The 20,861-nt window shown below is 39.1% G+C and overlaps 1 protein-coding gene across 2 annotated transcripts in view; it reads right to left on the bottom strand.

The window, feature by feature from the left end:
* The window catches only part of LOC132866630 (interferon-induced protein 44-like), a 28,094-nt gene extending 26,857 nt beyond the window's left edge, over nucleotides 1-1,237 (bottom strand). Inside the window, exons 1-3 of one of the 2 annotated variants that reach the window (XM_060899422.1) lie at nucleotides 1,180-1,237; nucleotides 941-982; nucleotides 606-635 (exon numbers count right to left, since the gene is read on the bottom strand). In XM_060899422.1, the coding sequence (XP_060755405.1) occupies nucleotides 606-635; nucleotides 941-980 (70 nt within the window). In that variant the 5' untranslated portion in view covers nucleotides 981-982; nucleotides 1,180-1,237. The remainder of the gene's footprint in view (nucleotides 1-605; nucleotides 636-940; nucleotides 983-1,179) is intronic. The other variant, XM_060899423.1, reaches the window with a different exon arrangement.
* Between the last annotated feature and the right edge of the window lie 19,624 nt (nucleotides 1,238-20,861).

The raw sequence follows: 20,861 nt of genomic DNA, 5'->3' as shown, positions 1-20,861 counted from the left end.
TGACAATGCCAAACCACATACTGCATCAATTACAGCATCATGGCTGCGTAGAAGAAGGGTCCGGGTACTGAACTGGCCAGCCTGCAGTCCAGACCTTTCACCCATAGAAAACATTTGGCGCATCATAAAACGGAAGATATGACAAAAAAGACCTAAGACAGTTGAGCAACTAGAATCCTACATTAGACAAGAATGGGTTAACATTCCTATCCCTAAACTTGAGCAACTTGTCTCCTCAGTCCCCAGACGTTTACAGACTGTTGTAAAGAGAAAAGGGGATGTCTCACAGTGGTAAACATGGCCTTGTCCCAACTTTTTTGAGATGTGGTGTTGTCATGAAATTTAAAATCACCTAATTTTTCTCTTTAAATGATACATTTTCTCAGTTTAAACATTTGATATGTCATCTATGTTCTATTCTGAATAAAATATGGAATTTTGAAACTTCCACATCATTGCATTCCGTTTTTATTTACAATTTGTACTTTGTCCCAACTTTTTTGGAATCGGGGTTCTAAAATTATATTACTAAATGTTGTGTGCATTTTTAATCACAGCACAACATACCAATGCATTCAGGTGAAAAAACACTGTGTGAGTCTTACCAGCTGGTTCAGGAACTGGCAAAAACAAGTCTGGAACCAGAAAAATCACATTCTTTTTCAACAGTTTTAATTAAGCTAACTGCCACTGGCTACATTCCAAACAGGACACTAAATGGCAAACTTGTATGAAAATAGAACATATTTCGATCAGTTGAAAAAAGCTTTAAAATGTTTGTATAATTTGAGTAACATTCTCCAGGACCAGGTTTATGAAACACCAATCTACTTCATTCTACTCTTATGCCCCCTGTGCTGGTGTTTAGTTTTATTGTTGCACTCATTTTTTTTTCATGAAAAAAAAAACCTCTCAATCATCCTTAAAATATCAAACTCACCTGGTGAGGAAGGAGTCGGAGTGGATGATTGATTTCCCATTTCTGTGTAACATGTAGGTGACAAAGATGAAATAAAGACAAAGAATGTATGACAATTTACCGCAACATACTTCTGTGGTATCATAAGAATACTTTACTTAGAAATATTTTGCTTCTAAAGTGTACTTGTTAATTATATTTACAGTATAAACTTTTCATTTAATATTGATATTGTGGGTGGGGGAAAAAGACTCCATTACCTTGGATGATCGTACTGCTATTGAGAGTTTTTCAAATCTGGCTACAGTATGCCCTTGTTTGTGAAATAGTTTCACTTTCTGAATAACCTATAGCCCATTATGTGAGCTACAGTGCTCAGTGTAAATGAGTAGACCCCCTTTGAAAAGTAACATTTTAAACAATATCTCAATGAACACAAACAATTTCAAAAATGTTGACAAGACAAAGTTTAATATAACATCTGTTTAACTTATAATGTGAAAGTAAGGTTAATAATATAACTTAAATTACACATTTTTTCAGTTTTACTCAAATTAGGGTGGTGCAAAATGAGTACACCCCACAACAAAAACTACTACATCTAGTACTTTGTATGGCCTCTATAATTTTTAATGACAGCACCAAGTCTTCTAGGCATGGAACGAACAAGTTGGCGACATTTTGCAACATCAATCTTTTTCCATTCTTCAACAATGACCTCTTTTAGTGACTGGATGCTGGATGGAGAGCGATGCTCAACCTGTCTCTTCAGAATTCCCCATAGGTATTCGATTGGGTTCAGATCAGGAGACATACTTGGCCACTGAATCACTTTCACCCTGTTCTTCTTCAGAAATCCAACAGTGGCCTTAGATGTGTATTTAGTCATGTTGGAAAAGTGCACGATGACCAAGGGCACGGAGTGATGGTAGCATCTTCTCTTTCAGTATGGAGCAATACGTCTGAGAATTCATGATGCCATCAATGAAATGCAGCTCCCCGACACCAGCAGCACTCATGCAGCCCCACATAAGGACACTGCCTCCACCATGTTTCACTGTAGGCACCATGAATTTTTCTTTGTATTCCTCACCTTTGCGACGCTATACAGTTTTGAAGCCATCAGTTCCAAAAACGTTTATCTTGGTCTCATCACTCCAGAGTAGATGAGTCCCAGTAGTCTTCATCTTTGTCAGCATGGGCCCTGGCAAAGTCTAGGCAAGCTTTTTAGTGCCTGGGCTTTAGGAGAGGCTTCTTTCGTAGACAGCATCCATGCATGCCATTCCTCTGCAGTGTACGCCGTATTGTGTCACGGGAAATAGTCACCCCAGTTTGACTTTCTACTTCTTTAGATAACTGCAGTGAACTTGCATGCTGATTTTCTTCAACCCTTCTCATCAGAAGACGTTCCTGTCGAGGTGTTAACTTCCGTGGATGACCTGGACGTCTCTGTGAGATGGTTGCAGTTCCATCTTTCTTAAATTTTTGTACCAATTTTGCTACAGTATTCTGACTGATAAGTAAAGCTTTGTTGATCTTCTTGTAGCTTTCACCTTTGTGGTGTAAAGAAATTATTTTCTTTGGGGAATTCTGAAGAGTTCAGTTGAGCATCACTCTCCATCCAGCTTCCAGTCACTAAAAGAGGTCATTGTTGAAGAATGGAAAAAGATTGATGTTGCAAAATGTCACCAACTTGTTCATTCCATGCCTAGAGGACTTGGTGCTGTCATTAAAAATCATGGAGGCCATACAAAGTACTTGATGTAGTAGTTTTTGTTGTGGGGTGTACTCATTTTTGCACCACCCTAATTTGAGTAAAATTGAAAAATGTGTCATCTTAGTTATATTATTAGCCTTACTTTTTCCCATTATAAGTTAAACAGATGTTATATTAAACTTTGTCTCGTCAACATTTTTGAAATTGTGTTAATTGAGATATTGTTTAAAATGTTACTTTTCAAAGGGGGTGTACTCATTTACGCTGAGCATTGTGAATGAATATATATATATATATATATATATATATATATATATATATATATATATAAAATGTATGTGCGTGTAAAATAAAGCCAATTAGGCAGTCACACAATGGCAGAAAGGAAATGAAACATTTTTATTGAACATTCTTGAACCTGTTTCTGTGAAGAATAACTCCTGAAAAGAAAATTAATGTCATTAAACATTTGTCAGACATTGTTGAACTGGACAGATCCTGCAGTTTTATAATTTATGTAATTAAAAATCAAAGAAATGTATGTGATCTTTTTGTTTCTGCAAAGAACAAATCTAGAACCAGAAAAAAAAAAAAAAAAACAGGAAACGTTTTTTTCTGAAACCTGTGGTTGCCAGTGATATGTGTGCCATGCATGAGACACACTGCGTACTAAATCACTTAAGACACTTCACCTCCTTCCTCATCGTTGTTTCTTCTTGTATTGCATATTCACTGTGCACCTTATTGTACAGACCATAATGAAAATGAGTATTATGCACTCTTAAACATTGCAAAAAAAAAAAAAGACTCACTCAGTGGTTCAGATTATGAATGAATGAATGAATGAATGAATGAATGAATTTATTTATTTCGAACATGTATAAAAATGTATGTAACTATTTATACATACAAAAGAAAGAAAATGAAAAAAGTGACAAAAAAAGAATAAATAAAATAATATAAAGAGCTATTACATTACAATACACCGCACATTGTTCGAAAAAGGAGTGGGAAGAAGTACAATACTTTTTTTAATTTCCCACCCCTTTTTAACTACCCCGAAATCCAAACTACATTAATACACTTATAAAAATATATACCACATATACACTTCATGATTATCCATATAAATATATAATTACAAAAATAAATATATACTACATACCATATCCATATACATATATATACATATACACATAACTATCTATATAAATATATAATTACAAAAAAAAAAAATATCTACTACATACTTATCCCTGTAAATATGAAGATATCTATCCCCATAAATAAATATATACCATATACTAAGCTAGTTCTAATATAACAATCAACCCTATTCTATTTATCCCTCATCATCCTCCATTAACATATTTCCTCTGCAATATACTTGTTTAAAAATATTTTTTTGTACCTTTTTTTAAACAGAATTATATTTGCACTTTGTTTTATTTCTGTCTCCAGTCTGTTCCATAAAGTCACCCCACAGCTCGATACGCACATGCTTTTCATATTTGTTCGAACCTTTGGTTTTTTAAAATTTAGGTCTCCCCTTAGATTATATCCCCCCTCTCTCTCACTAAACATTCCTTGTATATTTTTTGGCAATAGATTATTTCTTGCTTTGTACATTATTTGTGCTGTTCTGAATTTGACCAGATCCATAAATTTCAACATGTGTGATTTTATGAATAGTGGGTTTGTGTGATCTCTGTATCCTGTTTTGTTTATTGTCCTTATTGCTCTTTTCTGTATTGTACATATCGGCTGCAGAGTGGTTTTGTAGGTGTTTCCCCAGACTTCGACACAATAAGTCAGATATGGCAAAAATAATGAGTAATATATAGTATGCAAAGATTTACAATCAAGAATATATTTTGTTTTCCACAGAATTGCCGAGCACTTTGCCAGTTTTGCTCGTACGTATCCTACATGAGGTTTCCAGCAGACTTTAGGATCCAAAATCACACCAAGAAATTTAATTTCCTCTACCATTTCTATCTTAGTATTGTCTATTATCAATTCTACATTACAATCTATTTTATGTCTCCCAAACAACATAATCTTTGTTTTGCTTAGATTTAATGATAATTTATTTTTGTCAAACCATAGTTTTAGTTTATTTATTTCAGTTGTGATTATCTCTAAAGTCTGCTGCAAATTCTCACCGGAACAAAAAATATTGGTGTCATCTGCAAACAAAACAAATTTCAATTCTTGCGAAATTGTACATATGTCATTGATGTATATTATGAATAATTTCGGACCTAATATTGACCCCTGTGGTACCCCGCATGTAATGTTCATGAAATCAGATTTATGGTCACCTATCTGCACAAACTGTTGCCTGTTTCTTAGATAGCTCGACAGCCAGCTCCACCCAACTCCCCTAACACCACACTTTTCTAGTTTACTTAATAATATACTATGATCAATAGTATCGAATGCTTTTTTTAGGTCCACAAATACTCCAATTGCTATTTTTTTATTGTCTATACATTTTGTGATTTCCTCTATTAGTTCCATTAGTGCCATCGATGTTGATCTGTCCGTTCTGAATCCATATTGACTGTCTGTAAGGAGGTTGTGTTTTTCAATGAATTTGTCCAGTCTATCTGAAAAAAGTTTTTCGAGTATTTTGGAGAATTGGGGGAGTAAAGAAACAGGCCTGTAGTTTGTGAAATGGTGTCTATCTCCGGTTTTAAACAATGGTATCACTTTTGCAATTTTCATTTTGTCTGGAAATGTACCTGATTGAAAAGATAAATTGCAGATGTGGGTGAGTGGTTTCACAATTCCCTCAATAACTGTCTTTACTGTTGACATGTCTATATCATTCCAGTCTGCAGAAGTTTTGTTTTTACATTTTCTTACAATTTGGATAATTTCTTCCTCATCAGTTGCAGTTAGAAAAATTGTACTTGGATTTCTGTCCCCCATATCTTCTATGTCCCCACATTGTGTTGTTTCGGGTTCCTTTATTTTTGCCGCTAAATCTGGTCCCACATTTACAAAGAATTGATTAAAACCATTCACCACATCCTCCATATTATTTATGGTCTTATCATTTACAGTGTAGTACTCTGGGTAATTTGTAGTTTTGGATCCATTTCTCACAATACCATTCAATACAGTCCATATACCTTTAATATTGTTTTTATTTTTCTCCACTAATTTATTATAATAGTCTTTCTTACATATCCTCATAATATTAGTTAATTTATTTTTATATTTTTTATATTTTTCCTCTGCCTCTATAGTTCGATGCTTTAAGAATTGTCTGTATAATATATTTTTCTTTTTGCAGGCATTTTGTAGCCCCTTGGTGACCCACGGACTATTTGTATATTTATGTATATTACTGTATTTCTTTATAGGACAATTTTTATTATATAGTTCATTGAATATTATTAAAAATTCCTCATATGCTTTATCAACATCTTTTTCTTTATAAACTACATTCCAGTCCTGTATTATTAAGTCATTTTTTAGTGCAATCATGGTTTCTTCAGTTTTCATTCTTATATATTTATAATTTTTATTATCCTTTTTCTTGCTATAATTACAGTAATATACATTAAAAATAGGTAGATGGTCACTGATGTCTGTTAATAGTAGACCGCTCTCTATATTATTTTCCAGGATATTAGTAAATATATTATCTATTAAAGTGGTGCTGTGAGAAGTGATCCTGCTTGGTCTGGTAATAGTTGGGTACAGTCCCATACTTAACATTGAATTAATGAACTCTTCTGTCATTTTATGTTTCTTATGATTTAAGAGGTCGATGTTAAAATCACCACAGATGTACATGACCTTCTGAGTTGATTTTATAAACATACTTTCCATCCAATCTATAAAAACTTCTATGCTTGATCCAGGAGATCTGTATATACAGCTCACCATTATATTTTTCATTTTTTCACAGCATATTTCTATTGTAATACACTCCATCCAATCATCAACAGCTACCGTCATTTTATTATTAATTTTATATTCCAAACTATTATCAACATATATTGCCACTCCCCCTCCTCTTTTGTTCTTTCTATTGATATAATTTAATTCATACCCGTTCAGCTCAAAATCTACTCCCATCTCATCGTTGATCCAAGTTTCTGATATGGCTATTATATTGAATGGAGTATTGAACTGACTGAGATATTCCTTCATTTTATGGAAATTGGCATACAGACTTCTGATATTGAAATGAATAATTGATATCTTATTTCCGTCTCTGATCTTTGCATTGTATTGATATTCAGTGTAATACCGGCAGCTGATATTGATGTTGCTGAAAAGATTATTTTCCGGATCAATATTATTTTCCATATCTTGTATTTTGTGCTCAGTATAATGGAAAGTGTCCAGTTCTTGTGTCCAGTGTCCAGCGTCCAGTCCTTGTGTCATGATTGTAAATTGCTTTATTTGGCTCCCTCAGAATTTGTCCAGTTCCCCAATATCTCGGATGACCAAGATCTTGGCCTCTTCTGGAGATCCCCTCAACTTGATGAAAATCTTGCAGTTTTGTGTCCAAGTGTTTTGGATTTTCCCCTGTTTCCTTAGTAGTCTCGCCTTTTTTGCAATATCTGCATTTTTTTTTGTTAAGTGCTCATTTAAAAACACATCTGAGCCTTTCAGTTTCTTCCCTTGTTTTAACAATTGCATCTTATGCTTTCTGTTGGCAAATCTCATTATTACAGCTGGTTTGCCTGTGTTGCTTCTCCGTGGGAGAGGGTGACATGCTTCGATGTTATTGCTTTTTACCTCAATCCCCTTGGAGTGCAGGAATGCTAACACCTGTTTCTCCACAGAGTTAGCATCCTCCTCGTTCAGTTCCTCTCCGTCTCTTCTCGCCACTGCTCCAGCATATGAGCGGGGTTGAATTTGCAGTCCGGTCACAATGATGTCATTCATCCGGGTGTACTGCTCCAGCTCCTCCACTCGGTTCTCGAGAATGGCGATCCTCTTTGCCTTCTCTGAATTCTGCAGCCTCAGAGCTTTGACCTCTTCTACCAGGTCCAGGATGGTCTTCTGCTGCACCCTGACAGCAGAGATTTCTTCCCCCAGAAAGTCGAGGGATTTTTTAATATCCTCAATCTCCTCGACCGTAGGAGCTTTCTTCGGGGGCATTGCGTTTGTTATTACGCGGCCCGTTCCTGCGCAACCTCTCGGCCCGCTCTCGCGCAGCCTCGCTCCCGCGCAACCTCTCGGCCCGCTCTCGCGCAACCTCTCGGCCCGCTCTCGCGCAACCTCTCGGCCCGCTCTCGCGCAGCTTCGCTCCCGCGCAACCTCTCGGCCCGCTCTCGCTCAACCTCTCGGCCCGCTCTCGCGCAGCTTCGCTCCCGCGCAACCTCTCGGCCCGCTCTCGCGCAACCTCTCGGCCCGCTCTCGCGCAGCTTCGCTCCCGCGCAACCTCTCGGCCCGCTCTCGCTCCATTAAATCAAGTTACATGCACAACTCACCGAGCTGCACAATGCAGAGCATGGCATGGCAGTTTCCACCAACACAACAGTGAATAACAGTGATAAGAGTAATAATAATAACAATCATGAGTTATTTCTCATATGCACAGGAAATCCTACAATTACAACATGGTATCACCTAGACAATACAATATGAAGCCATGGAGTTTCAAGGAATATTGAAATAGTGGATAAGAAAAAGCCAGATATGCAATATCACACAATTGATTAAAATCAGTTCAATGTTTGAAACAAATGTCAAAATTACTTTTTTAATCTATGAAGTAATTTCTATTTTTTTACATTCATTTTGTAATGTGAAGTAAAAATTATGTATTTATCATTTAAGAAGCATTTTAAATTGAACAAAGTGCAGAGTTTTGTCTTTTTCATTTACATACTTTAATATTTATAATTTTTAACATGTAACATAAAAGTTTTGACTCAATGAATACTCATTGTATATAAGTATGACTGAGGATTACAGCATTGTAAGTGGAGCATCAGCTTGTAAATTTCAATCTTACTGTTCATCAGTAAGATTGAACATTTTAATAGTCTTTAAACTTCCCAATATATTTTCAATTGAATCGTTACTTTTCTCAATTTAATGAGCCATTCATGCTGATTATAGTTTTAAATGCTTTGTTCCACTTCTAATGTACAGCACTATGCAGTGTAAAGATCACACACTGCGTTATTGCAACCTCAGCAACCACAAGCACATGACAAGAAAAAAAGAAACATGTAGTGGATCGTGAGAAAGATGAGTGCAGAAGATCAAGTACAAACAGAAGTTTAAAAAATGTCCAAATAAAATGCAGATACAAAACAATACAGTTCATATGAGAAAGGAAAGACAATGAGAAAAATTCCTCTACTCCATCAGTCCCCCATTCCAAGATGATAAATGGGTCATGTCTCTACACTACTTTTGATGTACTCGACTCAAATATGGGGTAAAGTGATAAACAAGACCTGACTACAGATTTAGTATTAGTACGGTATACTTCATTTCTTTGGCAAGGCTAGTAATCATTAATCGGGCAGCAATTCCAATCTGTATAAAACCTCAGCAATTAAAAAACACCACCTTTCTTCTCAGAGGACAATCAAACTACAGTATGTATGAAATGCCAAGTATAAAAAATTGATTCCAGAAAAGTGCATCAGAACATGAAAGGTTATATGGTATATAGAATGACAGGACCTTTGCCTTAATTTAAATTTCCTTTGATTATTATTCCTGATAGGTTTTGATGTGTCTGTACAGACAGAGGTTGGATTCACAAAGCATGATCTAGGAATGTAGACTTCTGCCACCCAGGAGATTCTACCTCACAGATCCGGGAGCAAAGGTCACTGACACAGACACAGCTGTTCAGAGATGTTTCTCAGTTTATTAGGACAAACATGAGTACATATATAACCACATTCAAGAGTGTGTTGTACAGTGGTGCTTGAAAGTTTGTGAACCCTTTAGAATTTTCTATATTTCTGCATAAATATGACCTAAAACATCATCAGACTTTCACACAAGTCCTAAAAGTAGATAAAGAGAACCCAGTTAAACAAATGAGACAAAAATATTAGACTTGGTAATTTATTTATTCAGGGAAATGATCCAATATTACATATCTGAGTAGCAGCAAAAGTATGTGAACCTTTGCTTTCAGTATCTGGTGTGACCCCCTTGTGCAGCAATAACTGCAACTAAATGTTTCCGGTAACCGTTGATCAGTCCTGCACTCCGGCTTGGAGGAATTTTAGCCCATTCCTCTGTACAGAACAGCTTCAACTCTGGGATGTTGGTGGGTTTCCTCACATGAACTGCTCGCTTCAGGTCCTTCCACAACATTTTGATTGGATTAAGGTCAGGACGGTGATTTGGCCATTCCAAAACATTAACTTTATTCTTCTTTAACCATTCTTTGGTAGAATGACTTGTGTACTTAGGGTCGTTGTCTTGCTGCATAACCCACCTTCTCTTGAGATTCAGTTCATGGACAGATGTCCTGACATTTTCCTTTAGAATTTGCTGGTATAATTCAGAATTCATTGTTCCATCAATGATGGCAAGCCATCCTGGCCCACATGCAGCAAAACAGGCCCAAACCATGATACTACCACCACCATGTTTCACAGATGGGATAAGGTTCTTATGCTAGAATGCAGTGTTTTCCTTTATCCAAACATAGCACTTCTCATTTAAACCAAAAAGTTCTATATTGGTCTCATCCATCCACAAAACATTTTTCCAATAGCCTTCTGGCTTATCCAAGTGATCTTTAGCAAACTGCAGGTGAGCAGCAATGTTCTTTTTGGAGAGCAGTGGCTTTCTTCTTGCAACCCTGCCATGCACACCATTATTGTTCAGTGTTCTCCTGATGGTGGACTCATGAACATTAACATTAGCCAATGTGAGAGAGGCCTTCGGTTGCTTAGAAGTTACCCTGGGGTCCTTTGTGACTTCGCCGACTATTACACGCCTTGCTCTTGGAGTGATCTTTGTTGGTCGACCACTTCTGGGGAGGGGAACAATGGTCTTGAATTTCCTCCATTTGTACACAATCTGTCTGACTGTGCATTGGTGGAGTCCAAACTCTTTAGAGATGGTTTGATAACCTTTTCCAGCCTGATGAGCATAAACAATGCTTTTTCTGAGGTCCTCAGAAATCTCCTATGTTCATGACATGATACACTTCCACAAACATGTGCTGTGAAGATCAGACTTTGATAGATCTCTGTTCTTTAAATAAAACAGGGTGCCCACTCACACCTGATTGTCATCCCATTGATTGAAAACACCTGACTCTCATTTCACCTTCAAATGAACTGCTAATCCTAGAGGTTCACATACTTTTGCCACTCACAGATATGTAATATTGGATCATTTTCCTCAATAAATACATCTCATCTCATTATCTCTAGCCGCTTTATCCTGTTCTACAGGGTCGCAGGCAAGCTGGAGCCTATCTCAGCTGACTACGGGCGAAAGGCGGGGTACACCCTAGACAAGTCGCCAGGTCATCACAGGGCTGACACATAGACACAGACAACCATTCACACTCACATTCCCGGTCAATTTAGAGTCACCAGTTAACCTAACCTGCATGTCTTTGGACTGTGGGGGAAACCGGAGCACCCGGAGGAAACCCACGCGGACACGGGGAGAACATGCAAACTCCACACAGAAAGGCCCTCGCCGGCCACGGGGCTCGAACCCGGACCTTCTTGCTGTGAGGCGACAGCGCTAACCACTACACCACCGTGCCGCCCCTCAATAAATACATGACCAAGTATAATATTTTTGTCTCATTTGTTTAACTGGGTTCTCTTTATCTACTTTTAGGACTTGTGTGAAAGTCTGATGATGTTTTAGGTCATATTTATGCAGAAATATAGAAAATTTGAAATGGTTCACAAACTTTCAAGCACCACTGTACTGTAGCTATCTGATTGGATGATGATGGTGATGTTATTGATGAAGCTAAATTATCTGTGTAACATTAATGGGTAATGAAGCATTACATCAGTGGCTAGAATAACCATAATTAAACAGAGATCAGATGTGCGAGCAAATATAAATCTCAAGGATTTAACTTAGCAAAACAAATAGCAATCAGAACAGTCTGTACCAATTTCAAGCATGCCAAGCAAATATCTCTACCAATGCCCTCTTAGATCCTGAAAGGATCTTTTCTGCAAGCAGAGGGACAGACGCAGAGACATGACTATGTGCAGTGTTCAAGTTTTCAATCAAAGCTTAAGTAATCACTGACAGTCACATTCAAATCACCTGTAAATGAAACACCAAGGTTACTTTTGGTCTAAGGGGTTGGGAATGGTCTGCCTATTATTACCTCAAAAAGAAACAGTTTGGATGTCAAATTGGGAGTCATTCTAATTTCACAAGGGATGGACAGTAGAAGGTCAAGTCAGGTTCAGTAGCCTGAGTCTGTAGAAAAGCTATGTCTAAATAAAAATGAGAAATAATTGAATAAATGGGTAATTCAGAAACATTTGGGCAAGGTTTGCCCTCTTTGGCTGCCCACTTAGCAGCTTGGTCTGCTAAGCAGTTCCCACTGGCCTGAGTTGAGTCACCAGAGTCATGACCTTTGCTTTCAATGATGGACAATTGTTTAGGCAAGGAACATGCTTCCAAAAGATCTGTGCCAAGAGAGGCATGCAATATAGGTTACCCTTCGTGGGCTTAAAGCCGCATGAGTGCCAAATTTTCAGAAAATCATGAGCTACCTCAGAGGCATAATGGGAATCAGTAGAACAAACAGAATACCCACACAGAAAATCTAAATCATTGTATTTTGAAGAAGAACTTTATCAATCACACATACACTTAGGCACAGTGAAATCCATCTGAACCAGCAATGAGCACACACACCCAGAGCAGTGGACAGCCATGTTACAGTGTCTGGGGAGCAGTTGGGGGTTAGGTGCCTTGCTCAAGGGCACTTCAGCCCAAGGCCATCTCATGTTAACCTAACCAGATGTCTTTGAACTGTGGGGGAAACTGGAGCACCTGGAGGAAATCCATGCAGGCATGGGGAGAACATGCAAACTCCACACAGACAGGCCCCCCCATCAACTGCTGGGCTCAAACCCAGAACCTTCTTGCTGTGAGGCAACAGTGCTAACCACTACACTACCATGCCACTCTTTTGAACAAGAGCCATCAACAAACGTGCACACCATGCTCAAAGGGAGTCTGACACATATCAGACCTCAGCACTGAGGTGGAGGTAATTTCTGCTAGACAGTCATCTTCCAACCATGCTGGATCTGGGTTGGATCTGCAGGATAACATCAGGTGGTGTAACAAAAGAGCTGGGGAATTAGCTGACATGACAGGCATAATAGACAAGTTTTGAGTGGCACACAGAATAGACTCATAACCAAGAATGCTGCTGAGCAGTCCTACAAATTATTTACTATCAAGCATACCTGATATGATGCATGTAAAATCAGAGAGTGAGACAGTGCCAGTTTTTCAGTGTCAGTCACCATGAGAGCAGAGGCTGCAACAGCACACATATGCAGGTATATCTTGGACCACAGAGTCCAGCATCTTTGATAAATAAGTGACAGGATGACAATGTCCACCATGCTCTTGGGCCAGGACCCCTACCACAGTCACTCCATCCTCCAAGACATACAGGTGGAATGGCAGACTGGAGTCAGGTAGAACCAGTGCTGGAGCTGATGTGATAGCCGATGATAATACAGATAACAAAATGAGTGCATCATTTCAGAGGATCATACAATGTCATTGGGTTGCTCTTTGAGACAGGACTTTCTCAAGATCTTGTCATGATGAGAACAGTCTGGAATGTACTGATGACAGTAGTTAATGAGTCCAAAAAAAGATAACATGGCAGTCTTATTCAAGGGAGGAGCGACCTTGAGTATCACAAAGAGTCAATCAAATGAGAAATGACAGTCCCCTTGAGAGATATCATAGCCGAGGTATCGCAAAAGGCTTACAGAACTGCAGCTTGGACTGTGAGGCTTTAAATCCACACCAGCCAGATGCACGAGAAGAGCCAGAGAGGCATGTTCACACATGAAATCATCTTCAACTGAGAGTAGAATGTTGTTTGTGTATTGGAGCAATGTGCAGGTATCAGGGAGGGTCAGAGAGGTCAGTGAGTCTCAAACAACACCAGAGAAAACTGCTGGGGAGTCAATGAACCCTTGAGGTTCTATGTGTATTTTTGCTCCTTAAAAGTAAAAGCAAATATGGGTTGAGTCTCAATACTCACGGGGACACTGAAAAATGCACTGCAAAGATCAATGACAGTGAAATGGGTACATTGACTCAGAGTTCCCACTGGTGCTCATCATGCTCGTCATTGACCAATATAATCCATCAGTGATGAAGAGAAAATTACGAGCAGTCATCACAGTGACGAATGTATTTTTCATATTTACCATGTCATCTTTTATAGAAAAACCTCCATTTGCTGAAATCCAACCCTGATGAAGAGATGGCAGGAAGCCAGAGTGTAAACAATGAGCACATGCTTGTGACCAATAAAAATTGACTACACATAATGACCACATGAGTGCCAAGCTTTTAACCAATCGCAGTGCGTCTTAATCGGCCTGGTGTGGTGGTGTAATCATCTCTGCATGAACCAAACAATGGGGCAGGCTAAACTGATGAAGTTTTTTGGGTGGGCTTCTCCAAGCACTGAAGATGATTTAAGGGCTGAAACATTCACAGGGGAAGCACACTCAGTGCCCCAACCATCCCCGGGCACATCGGACAGTGTCAGTAATAGAGATCTTGCATGTGACGTCACAGCCGATCCAGATTGTGTCAGATGCCATCTTGTAGGTCAAACGCCATATTCCGCCTTCTACTTCTACTTCTGGTTCTACTTCTGCTTTTACTTCTACCTTTTCTTCTGGAAAACCCTACTATATACAATTCTACTACAACGGCTGTGGCTACAATGTCTCCCTACCTGTGCACGGTTTTTATGTTTTTTGTGTGTATTTTTGCGTGTTGTTCGTCTGTACCGGACTTCAATATCCACTACAACCATATGGACTTACTGGACATTGGTTTCCAGCAGAAAATGACGGTTTGTAGTGATTTCCATCGCATGCACAACATTCTGGACGAGAAAAAAAAAAACATTCCGGACGAGACCAGATTGCGAGACCAGCAGGGTCTCCGTGGATTGTTATCGGAAGCAAAGCGAAGGAGGCGGCGCCGGGAGCCGAAGCAAAAGCGAGGCTACAGGCAGAGCCGGCCTGTTGACGAAGCTCAGAAAACAGCCACTCAAACCTCCACTGCCAAGCCTCTACCTCTCCAACGCCAGATCCATGTAAACAACACGGACGATTTGGAATTACCTTATTCTATAATCGGCTGGTCAGTGCTATACTCAATACTTAAGTGACTTACCCATCCAGTGAGGATCATATTCTTGTTTACAAGATGCCACATCTGAGTCGCTGACAAATCCTGAAATTCTGTAAAGATAACTGTCCAGAGATTTATAAGCACGCAGTGCTTCACCACTGAACAGCGAGGGAAAGTTGATGAGGTAATTATACACGTCCGGGTATTCCGCTGGCAGGTCAACATCCGGTCGTGAAAACTCCGTCCGGTAAGCCATAAGGGTCACAAATCTGTAGATCGTTTATTTTAGACATATATCTGATATCTGTTCATTAGAAAAATGAGCCGTGTAGTCCGTCGGTTGAAATTGATCCATTCTGTACACGAGTGCAGCAGTATTCAGCGGTGTTTTTGACCGACACGATGGCGGTTGTGTACTTTCTGGTCACGTGACTGCAAGATCTCTATACAGGGGTCGATGTAATTTTTTTAAATAATATGCCAAAGTGAAAGTGCTGTCAGCCAGCAAGCGACAAAAGCATTCTATGTTTCGGGGGCCATGGCGTGTTGAGTCCCCATGGCAGAATTATGATGAAAAATGCAGTGTGATTCTGTTTTCGGTTCGGAAATCAACAGCAAATTCAGATTCCTTCACTCCATAAAAACCTGAAGAAGAAGAAGATCATCCTTCACTGTTGTTTGGTCCAAGACTCTTCTTGATTCTGTTCAATTGTAAATCAAGTTTTGTGTTGAAGTAAAAGGTAAGGGGAGTCCTCATATCTCTTTTGAATAATTCCATGCTAAAATATCCTTAAGTAAGCTCAACCCAAAGAGGTTTATTTTAGTTTGACGGTGCACAGGGTGCCCAAAATCAAGTCTTTCTTATCAGATGCTGGAGTGGAGCCCAAATTGTATATGTAATGGAGAGGCTTAGCTGTATCTGTACAAATATTTGAATTGTGCCAGTTTGGTTGGTATAAACCTGTATTAAGTCCACTTTGATAAGTCAGTAATGAAGAAAAAATGCAGACTAAGTGAAGAAAAAAATGAATATTTCTTTGACTTGATTTTTCAAGGAAAAAAGTGGAGAATATTTTTCAGAACCCAGAGGGAACCCTGTTGACTAGGAAGAGATAAAAAACATGGAAAAAAATGTCTGATATCGGAGGTTTGACAGATATAACCAATTGATTAATGTGTACAAACAGGTGTTTTCAGACTGGCAGTATATGGGGTTACCTGTACATGTCTAACCTCATTGGGCTGCGACACCCTGAGAGTTTGAGGCATCTGATTCAAAATCTGAGGAACAGAGACTTCAGTGCCCATGTTGTCCTTCAGGTCATATTCAGCAAAAGCAAAAGATAGGTTATGTGGTGTGCATAGAACAGTACATCCTTGTTCAAAAGAAGAACAATTGAGCTTTGTCAAAATATCATGACCTAATAGATTAAAAGGGGAATGATAAAGCGATAAGCACTTAACGCAAGTTTACTGAAGTGATGTCTATTTTGCACCTGTTGTACGTCGTTCTGGACAAATGCATCTGCTAAATGCCATGTAATATAATTTACAATGAATATGGTTTTTTTAGAGTTCATTCTTTTATTCATTTTTTTAATATATTTCTGAATATCAGGGACAATAACTGTTAATGAAGCATTCTAGAAAGAAATCTAGTAGTCATTAGAATTTGTCATCTTCACATTAGAAGCTCTTCTACAACAAGACTGTATTTTAATTTTAGGAGAAAAACTGCTCAATCTGAAAATATGAGACCATGACAGCCAGTGATGTAAGACACAAATGTTTTCCTGAAAAAAAAAAAAATCCTGAACAAGAGAACTTTACGGCGGCACGGTGGTGTAGTGGTTAGCGCTGTCGCCTCACAGCAAGAAGGTCCTGGGTTCAAGCCCCGGGGCCGGCGAGGGCCTTTCTGTGTGGAGTTTGCATGTTCTTCCCGTCTCCGTGTGGGTTTCCTCCGGGTGCTCCGGTTTCCCCCACAGTCCAAAGACATGCAGGTTAGGTTAACTGGTGACTCTAAATTGACCGTAGGTGTGAATGTGAGTGTGAATGGTTGTCTGTGTCTATGTGTCAGCCCTGTGATGACCTGGCGACTTGTCCAGGGTGTACCCCGCCTTTCGCCCGTAGTCAGCTGGGATAGGCTCCAGCTTGCCTGCGACCCTGTAGAAGGATAAAGCGGCTAGAGATAATGAGATGAGATGAGAAGTCTTGAGTCTTGCAACTCTCCTCCTCAATGGTCATGTCACTGAGGACACCTACAGTAGAAATTCTCAAAACACCAGTATTTTCAGGAAGCAAGTTATTAAAAATGGTTGTTATGAAAAAACATAGTGTCACATAGTGTCACACCTGTTGCTTGGGAGACATTAGAAGCAGATCAACATTTATTTTTAACTGTTCAAGCATTACAGCTCATGTTGAATAAAACTCAGAAATTTTTCATACAGTGGAGCTTAAGGAGGCAGTGAAGCCTGCACACACACATTTACAGGTCTAGATAATTTCACACTTTTTGAGCTACTCTTTTATCTGTCAGTGCCATCAACCTTTTTCTTATGAGCATGGCCATGGTAGCTTATTATTTATCATCAAACTAATACTTAACAAATAGTTCTCATCAAAGGTACCTAAGATAAGGTGGCCCTCTGTCCATCCGGCCAAATTATCAGTAAAAGGTTGCAAAAAATAGCCAAAGCCCTTGTCATACATGAATTGATTTGAAGTACTATATTCATTCTTAGACTGACCACTCCCACCCATTTTTTACACACAAAAAATACAACACACACAAAAGACAAAATAGAAAACACAAAGGAGGAGAATTTCCTTGACAGAGAGTAAGGTAAAATTTTCAATAAAAATAATACTGGGAAATATTTTTTTAGCTTAGAGTGTATAAATCTCTCAATCTGTCTCTGGGAACACCACTGAGACCATATCCACATACTGGTAGTATATGACAGCTTTAGAATATGTGTGGTTGAGTAAGACTCAAAGACACTTTTATTCCCAGAAACACTGAGATAATAACTTGGCCCAATCAGACAAATAATCAGAAGAATTAAAATCAGACAGATCAAATTCACAGCCCAACCGTAGGTACTAAAGAAGGCAACTGGACTTGCTTGAGATTATTGAAGACGTTTCACCTCTCATCCAAAAGGCTTCTTCAGTTCTGTCTGACTGGTGGGGAGCTCCAGGTATTTATCCTCTAGTGGACCAAAAGCAAACCTAAGGAGAGTCGTTGAGGTCACATGGGTTGTTGAGTCATCCTGTAGGTGTACTGTAGGTCACTGGGGGCCAAGTGTGAACGATGTTAGCAGTCTAAAGAGTCGTTAGGGTGATCTGTGGGTTACTGGCTATCTTTGCCATCATGTGAGTCACTGAAGTCAGCTGAGTCTTGGTGTGGATGTGTATTCAGTTTTCTGGGAAGTGTGCCAAGGACTGTGTTGTAGGTGGCAGGTAAATGGTGTCTCAGACCACCTCCTCTGTTCAGTGATGGTCATTCCAGGTTGACAAAGATGGCTTCTTTTACTCCTCTTTCAAACCACCAGCCTTCTTTGGCTAAAATTCATACATTGCAGTCCTGAAACGAGTGTCCAGTAAGGTGCGGTCTTGAAGAAGTCATTTCCTAACCGAGTTGACTGCTTCTGTGGTGGGAATGCAGGTGAAAAGAGAAGTGACATCATAGGAAACCATGGTTTCATCTGAGTCTAGCTTCAGGTCTGCAGCTTTAGTGGCAAAATCTTGGGAGTTACTGACGTGATGTGGCATGTTTCTGACAAAAAGAGCCAGGATGGTGGCTAGGTGTTTGACAATGTTATAGGTGACCAAGTTTATACTGCTGATGATGGGTCTGAGTGGAGCTCCTTCCTTGTGAATCTTGGGGAGTCCATAAATGAGAGGAACGGCTTCCCCAGGGTACAGTCTGTAGTACAGAGATCAGTTGATGGCATGGTCCTTTTCTAGTTGTTGTAGGCAGCTCACAACTTTCTTTTTGTTTCCCACTTTCTTTTTTTTATCCCACCAGCAGTTATCAAATGGTGTGAACCCCCCAAAAATCCATTTTAATTCCAGATTGTATGAATGGGGATGAATACTTTTGCAAGGCACTGTATGCCACTAGTAATGGACAATGTATTTAAAAATATACAAAACACAACACAATTTAAATAAATGGTTTACTCCAATCAAAGCAATTTCAAGGTATGTTAACATAATTTTTATTATTATTATTATTATTATTATTATTATTATTATTAGTAGTAGTAGTAGTAGTAGTATTGAGGATACAAATGATTCTTGATCTTCCATAGCCTAAATTGTAGCCACAGCTGAATTGATGACTTAGCTTAAATGAGTAACCTTAATCAAAATGCGTAGTCTGCTACATATCACAACAAATTATACAAATTACTGACACTTTGGTAACATTACCATAAGCCTACAGCTTTACACAGCCAGCTACTCTGTGGGATAACACACCAATTTGTGTGTAAGTTAGTTTATGCAGTTGAACTGTTACAATTTTACCTCAGCTGGATTTCTGTTACAGCAACGCTACGGTACATCTAGCAACAACTTCAGCTGACTGACTGGTGCTACACTGAGCTTTCTCCTGCTAGCATTGGCTGCAGTAGGCTATGGTTTGTTCAGTCAACCACTACATCTCAATACAGTGTGACAAGCAATGTTATGTCATATAAAACATTGCAAAACATAGCTGACACATTTCAAAACTGAATAACATAGGTGACAAACAATTTCATTTAGGCTTACAAGAAAAGACTATGGTTCACCTGTCCAGGAGCGGATGAAGTGATCTGTCAAAGCTGAATTAATAACTTTAGTTTAGGCAAAGATTAAGTATTCTGGTAAAAAGTTGTTCCTCAGCTCCACCAATCAAAATACTAGAAAGGCTATCATCAGAGGTGTTCTAGAACATCTCTGCTATCAGCCTGAGCCCGTCTTAAAGGGATCCACAAAACAATACATGAGGTGTCTGGTGAAATCTGGTGGATGTTTCAATCGGGGGGTCTGTCAGTCATGGTTAAAAATGGGGACATTTCCGGGGACAGCTCCAGCTGGGAACAGGCCACCAAAAACGGGGACTGTCCCCGGAGAACAGGGACATTTCATCACCCTATGGAATGGCCCAGCCAGTGTCCAGATCTAAAACCAATTGAAAATCTGTGGGGTGACCTGAAGAGGGCAGTGCACAGGAGATGCCCAGCCAATTTAACAGAGTTAGAATGCTTTTGCAAGAAATAATTAAAAAATATTTCGAAGTCAAGATGTAACAAACTGATTGACTCTTGCCCAAAAATAATGAATGGCATAAAAATAATCAAAAGGTTATTCAAGTGGGAATTAGTTTAAAGGTGTGCACACTTATGCAACCAGGTTATTGCACATTTGGTTATGTCCATACCACAAGCCTCAATCATGAACTCCAAATTACATGAGCACTTGCAGCCTATAAACATGGCCGCCCAAGACTACAACACCCACATACATGCGCGCGCGCACACACACACACACACACACCCGTCACTGCCATGCTCTCAGTCTCTGATTATTAACCAGTTACACCTGCAGCTCATTACACAACACAAGCTTTAAAAGGACTCCTCACATACACAGAGTGGAAAGCAATACATGGTGTTCTTTGCATGTTGTGGCCAAGCCTTTTATTCAGTGTTGTGGCTCTTCTGTGGGTATCCCCCCCCCCTTCTTTCCCATTTTGTATGCTTCCTAATTTGGTCCATAAAACTATTGTAAATCTTTTTTTTGTCCTTTTGTCAGTTTAATAAAGGTTCACGTGAAACAACAAATCACAGATTTTTGCTTTTATTGCATTTTGGAAAA

Source organism: Neoarius graeffei, chromosome 18 (assembly GCF_027579695.1).
Source record: "Neoarius graeffei isolate fNeoGra1 chromosome 18, fNeoGra1.pri, whole genome shotgun sequence".
Lineage (NCBI taxonomy): Eukaryota > Metazoa > Chordata > Actinopteri > Siluriformes > Ariidae > Neoarius > Neoarius graeffei.
This window is presented reverse-complemented; position numbering and strand designations above follow the sequence as displayed.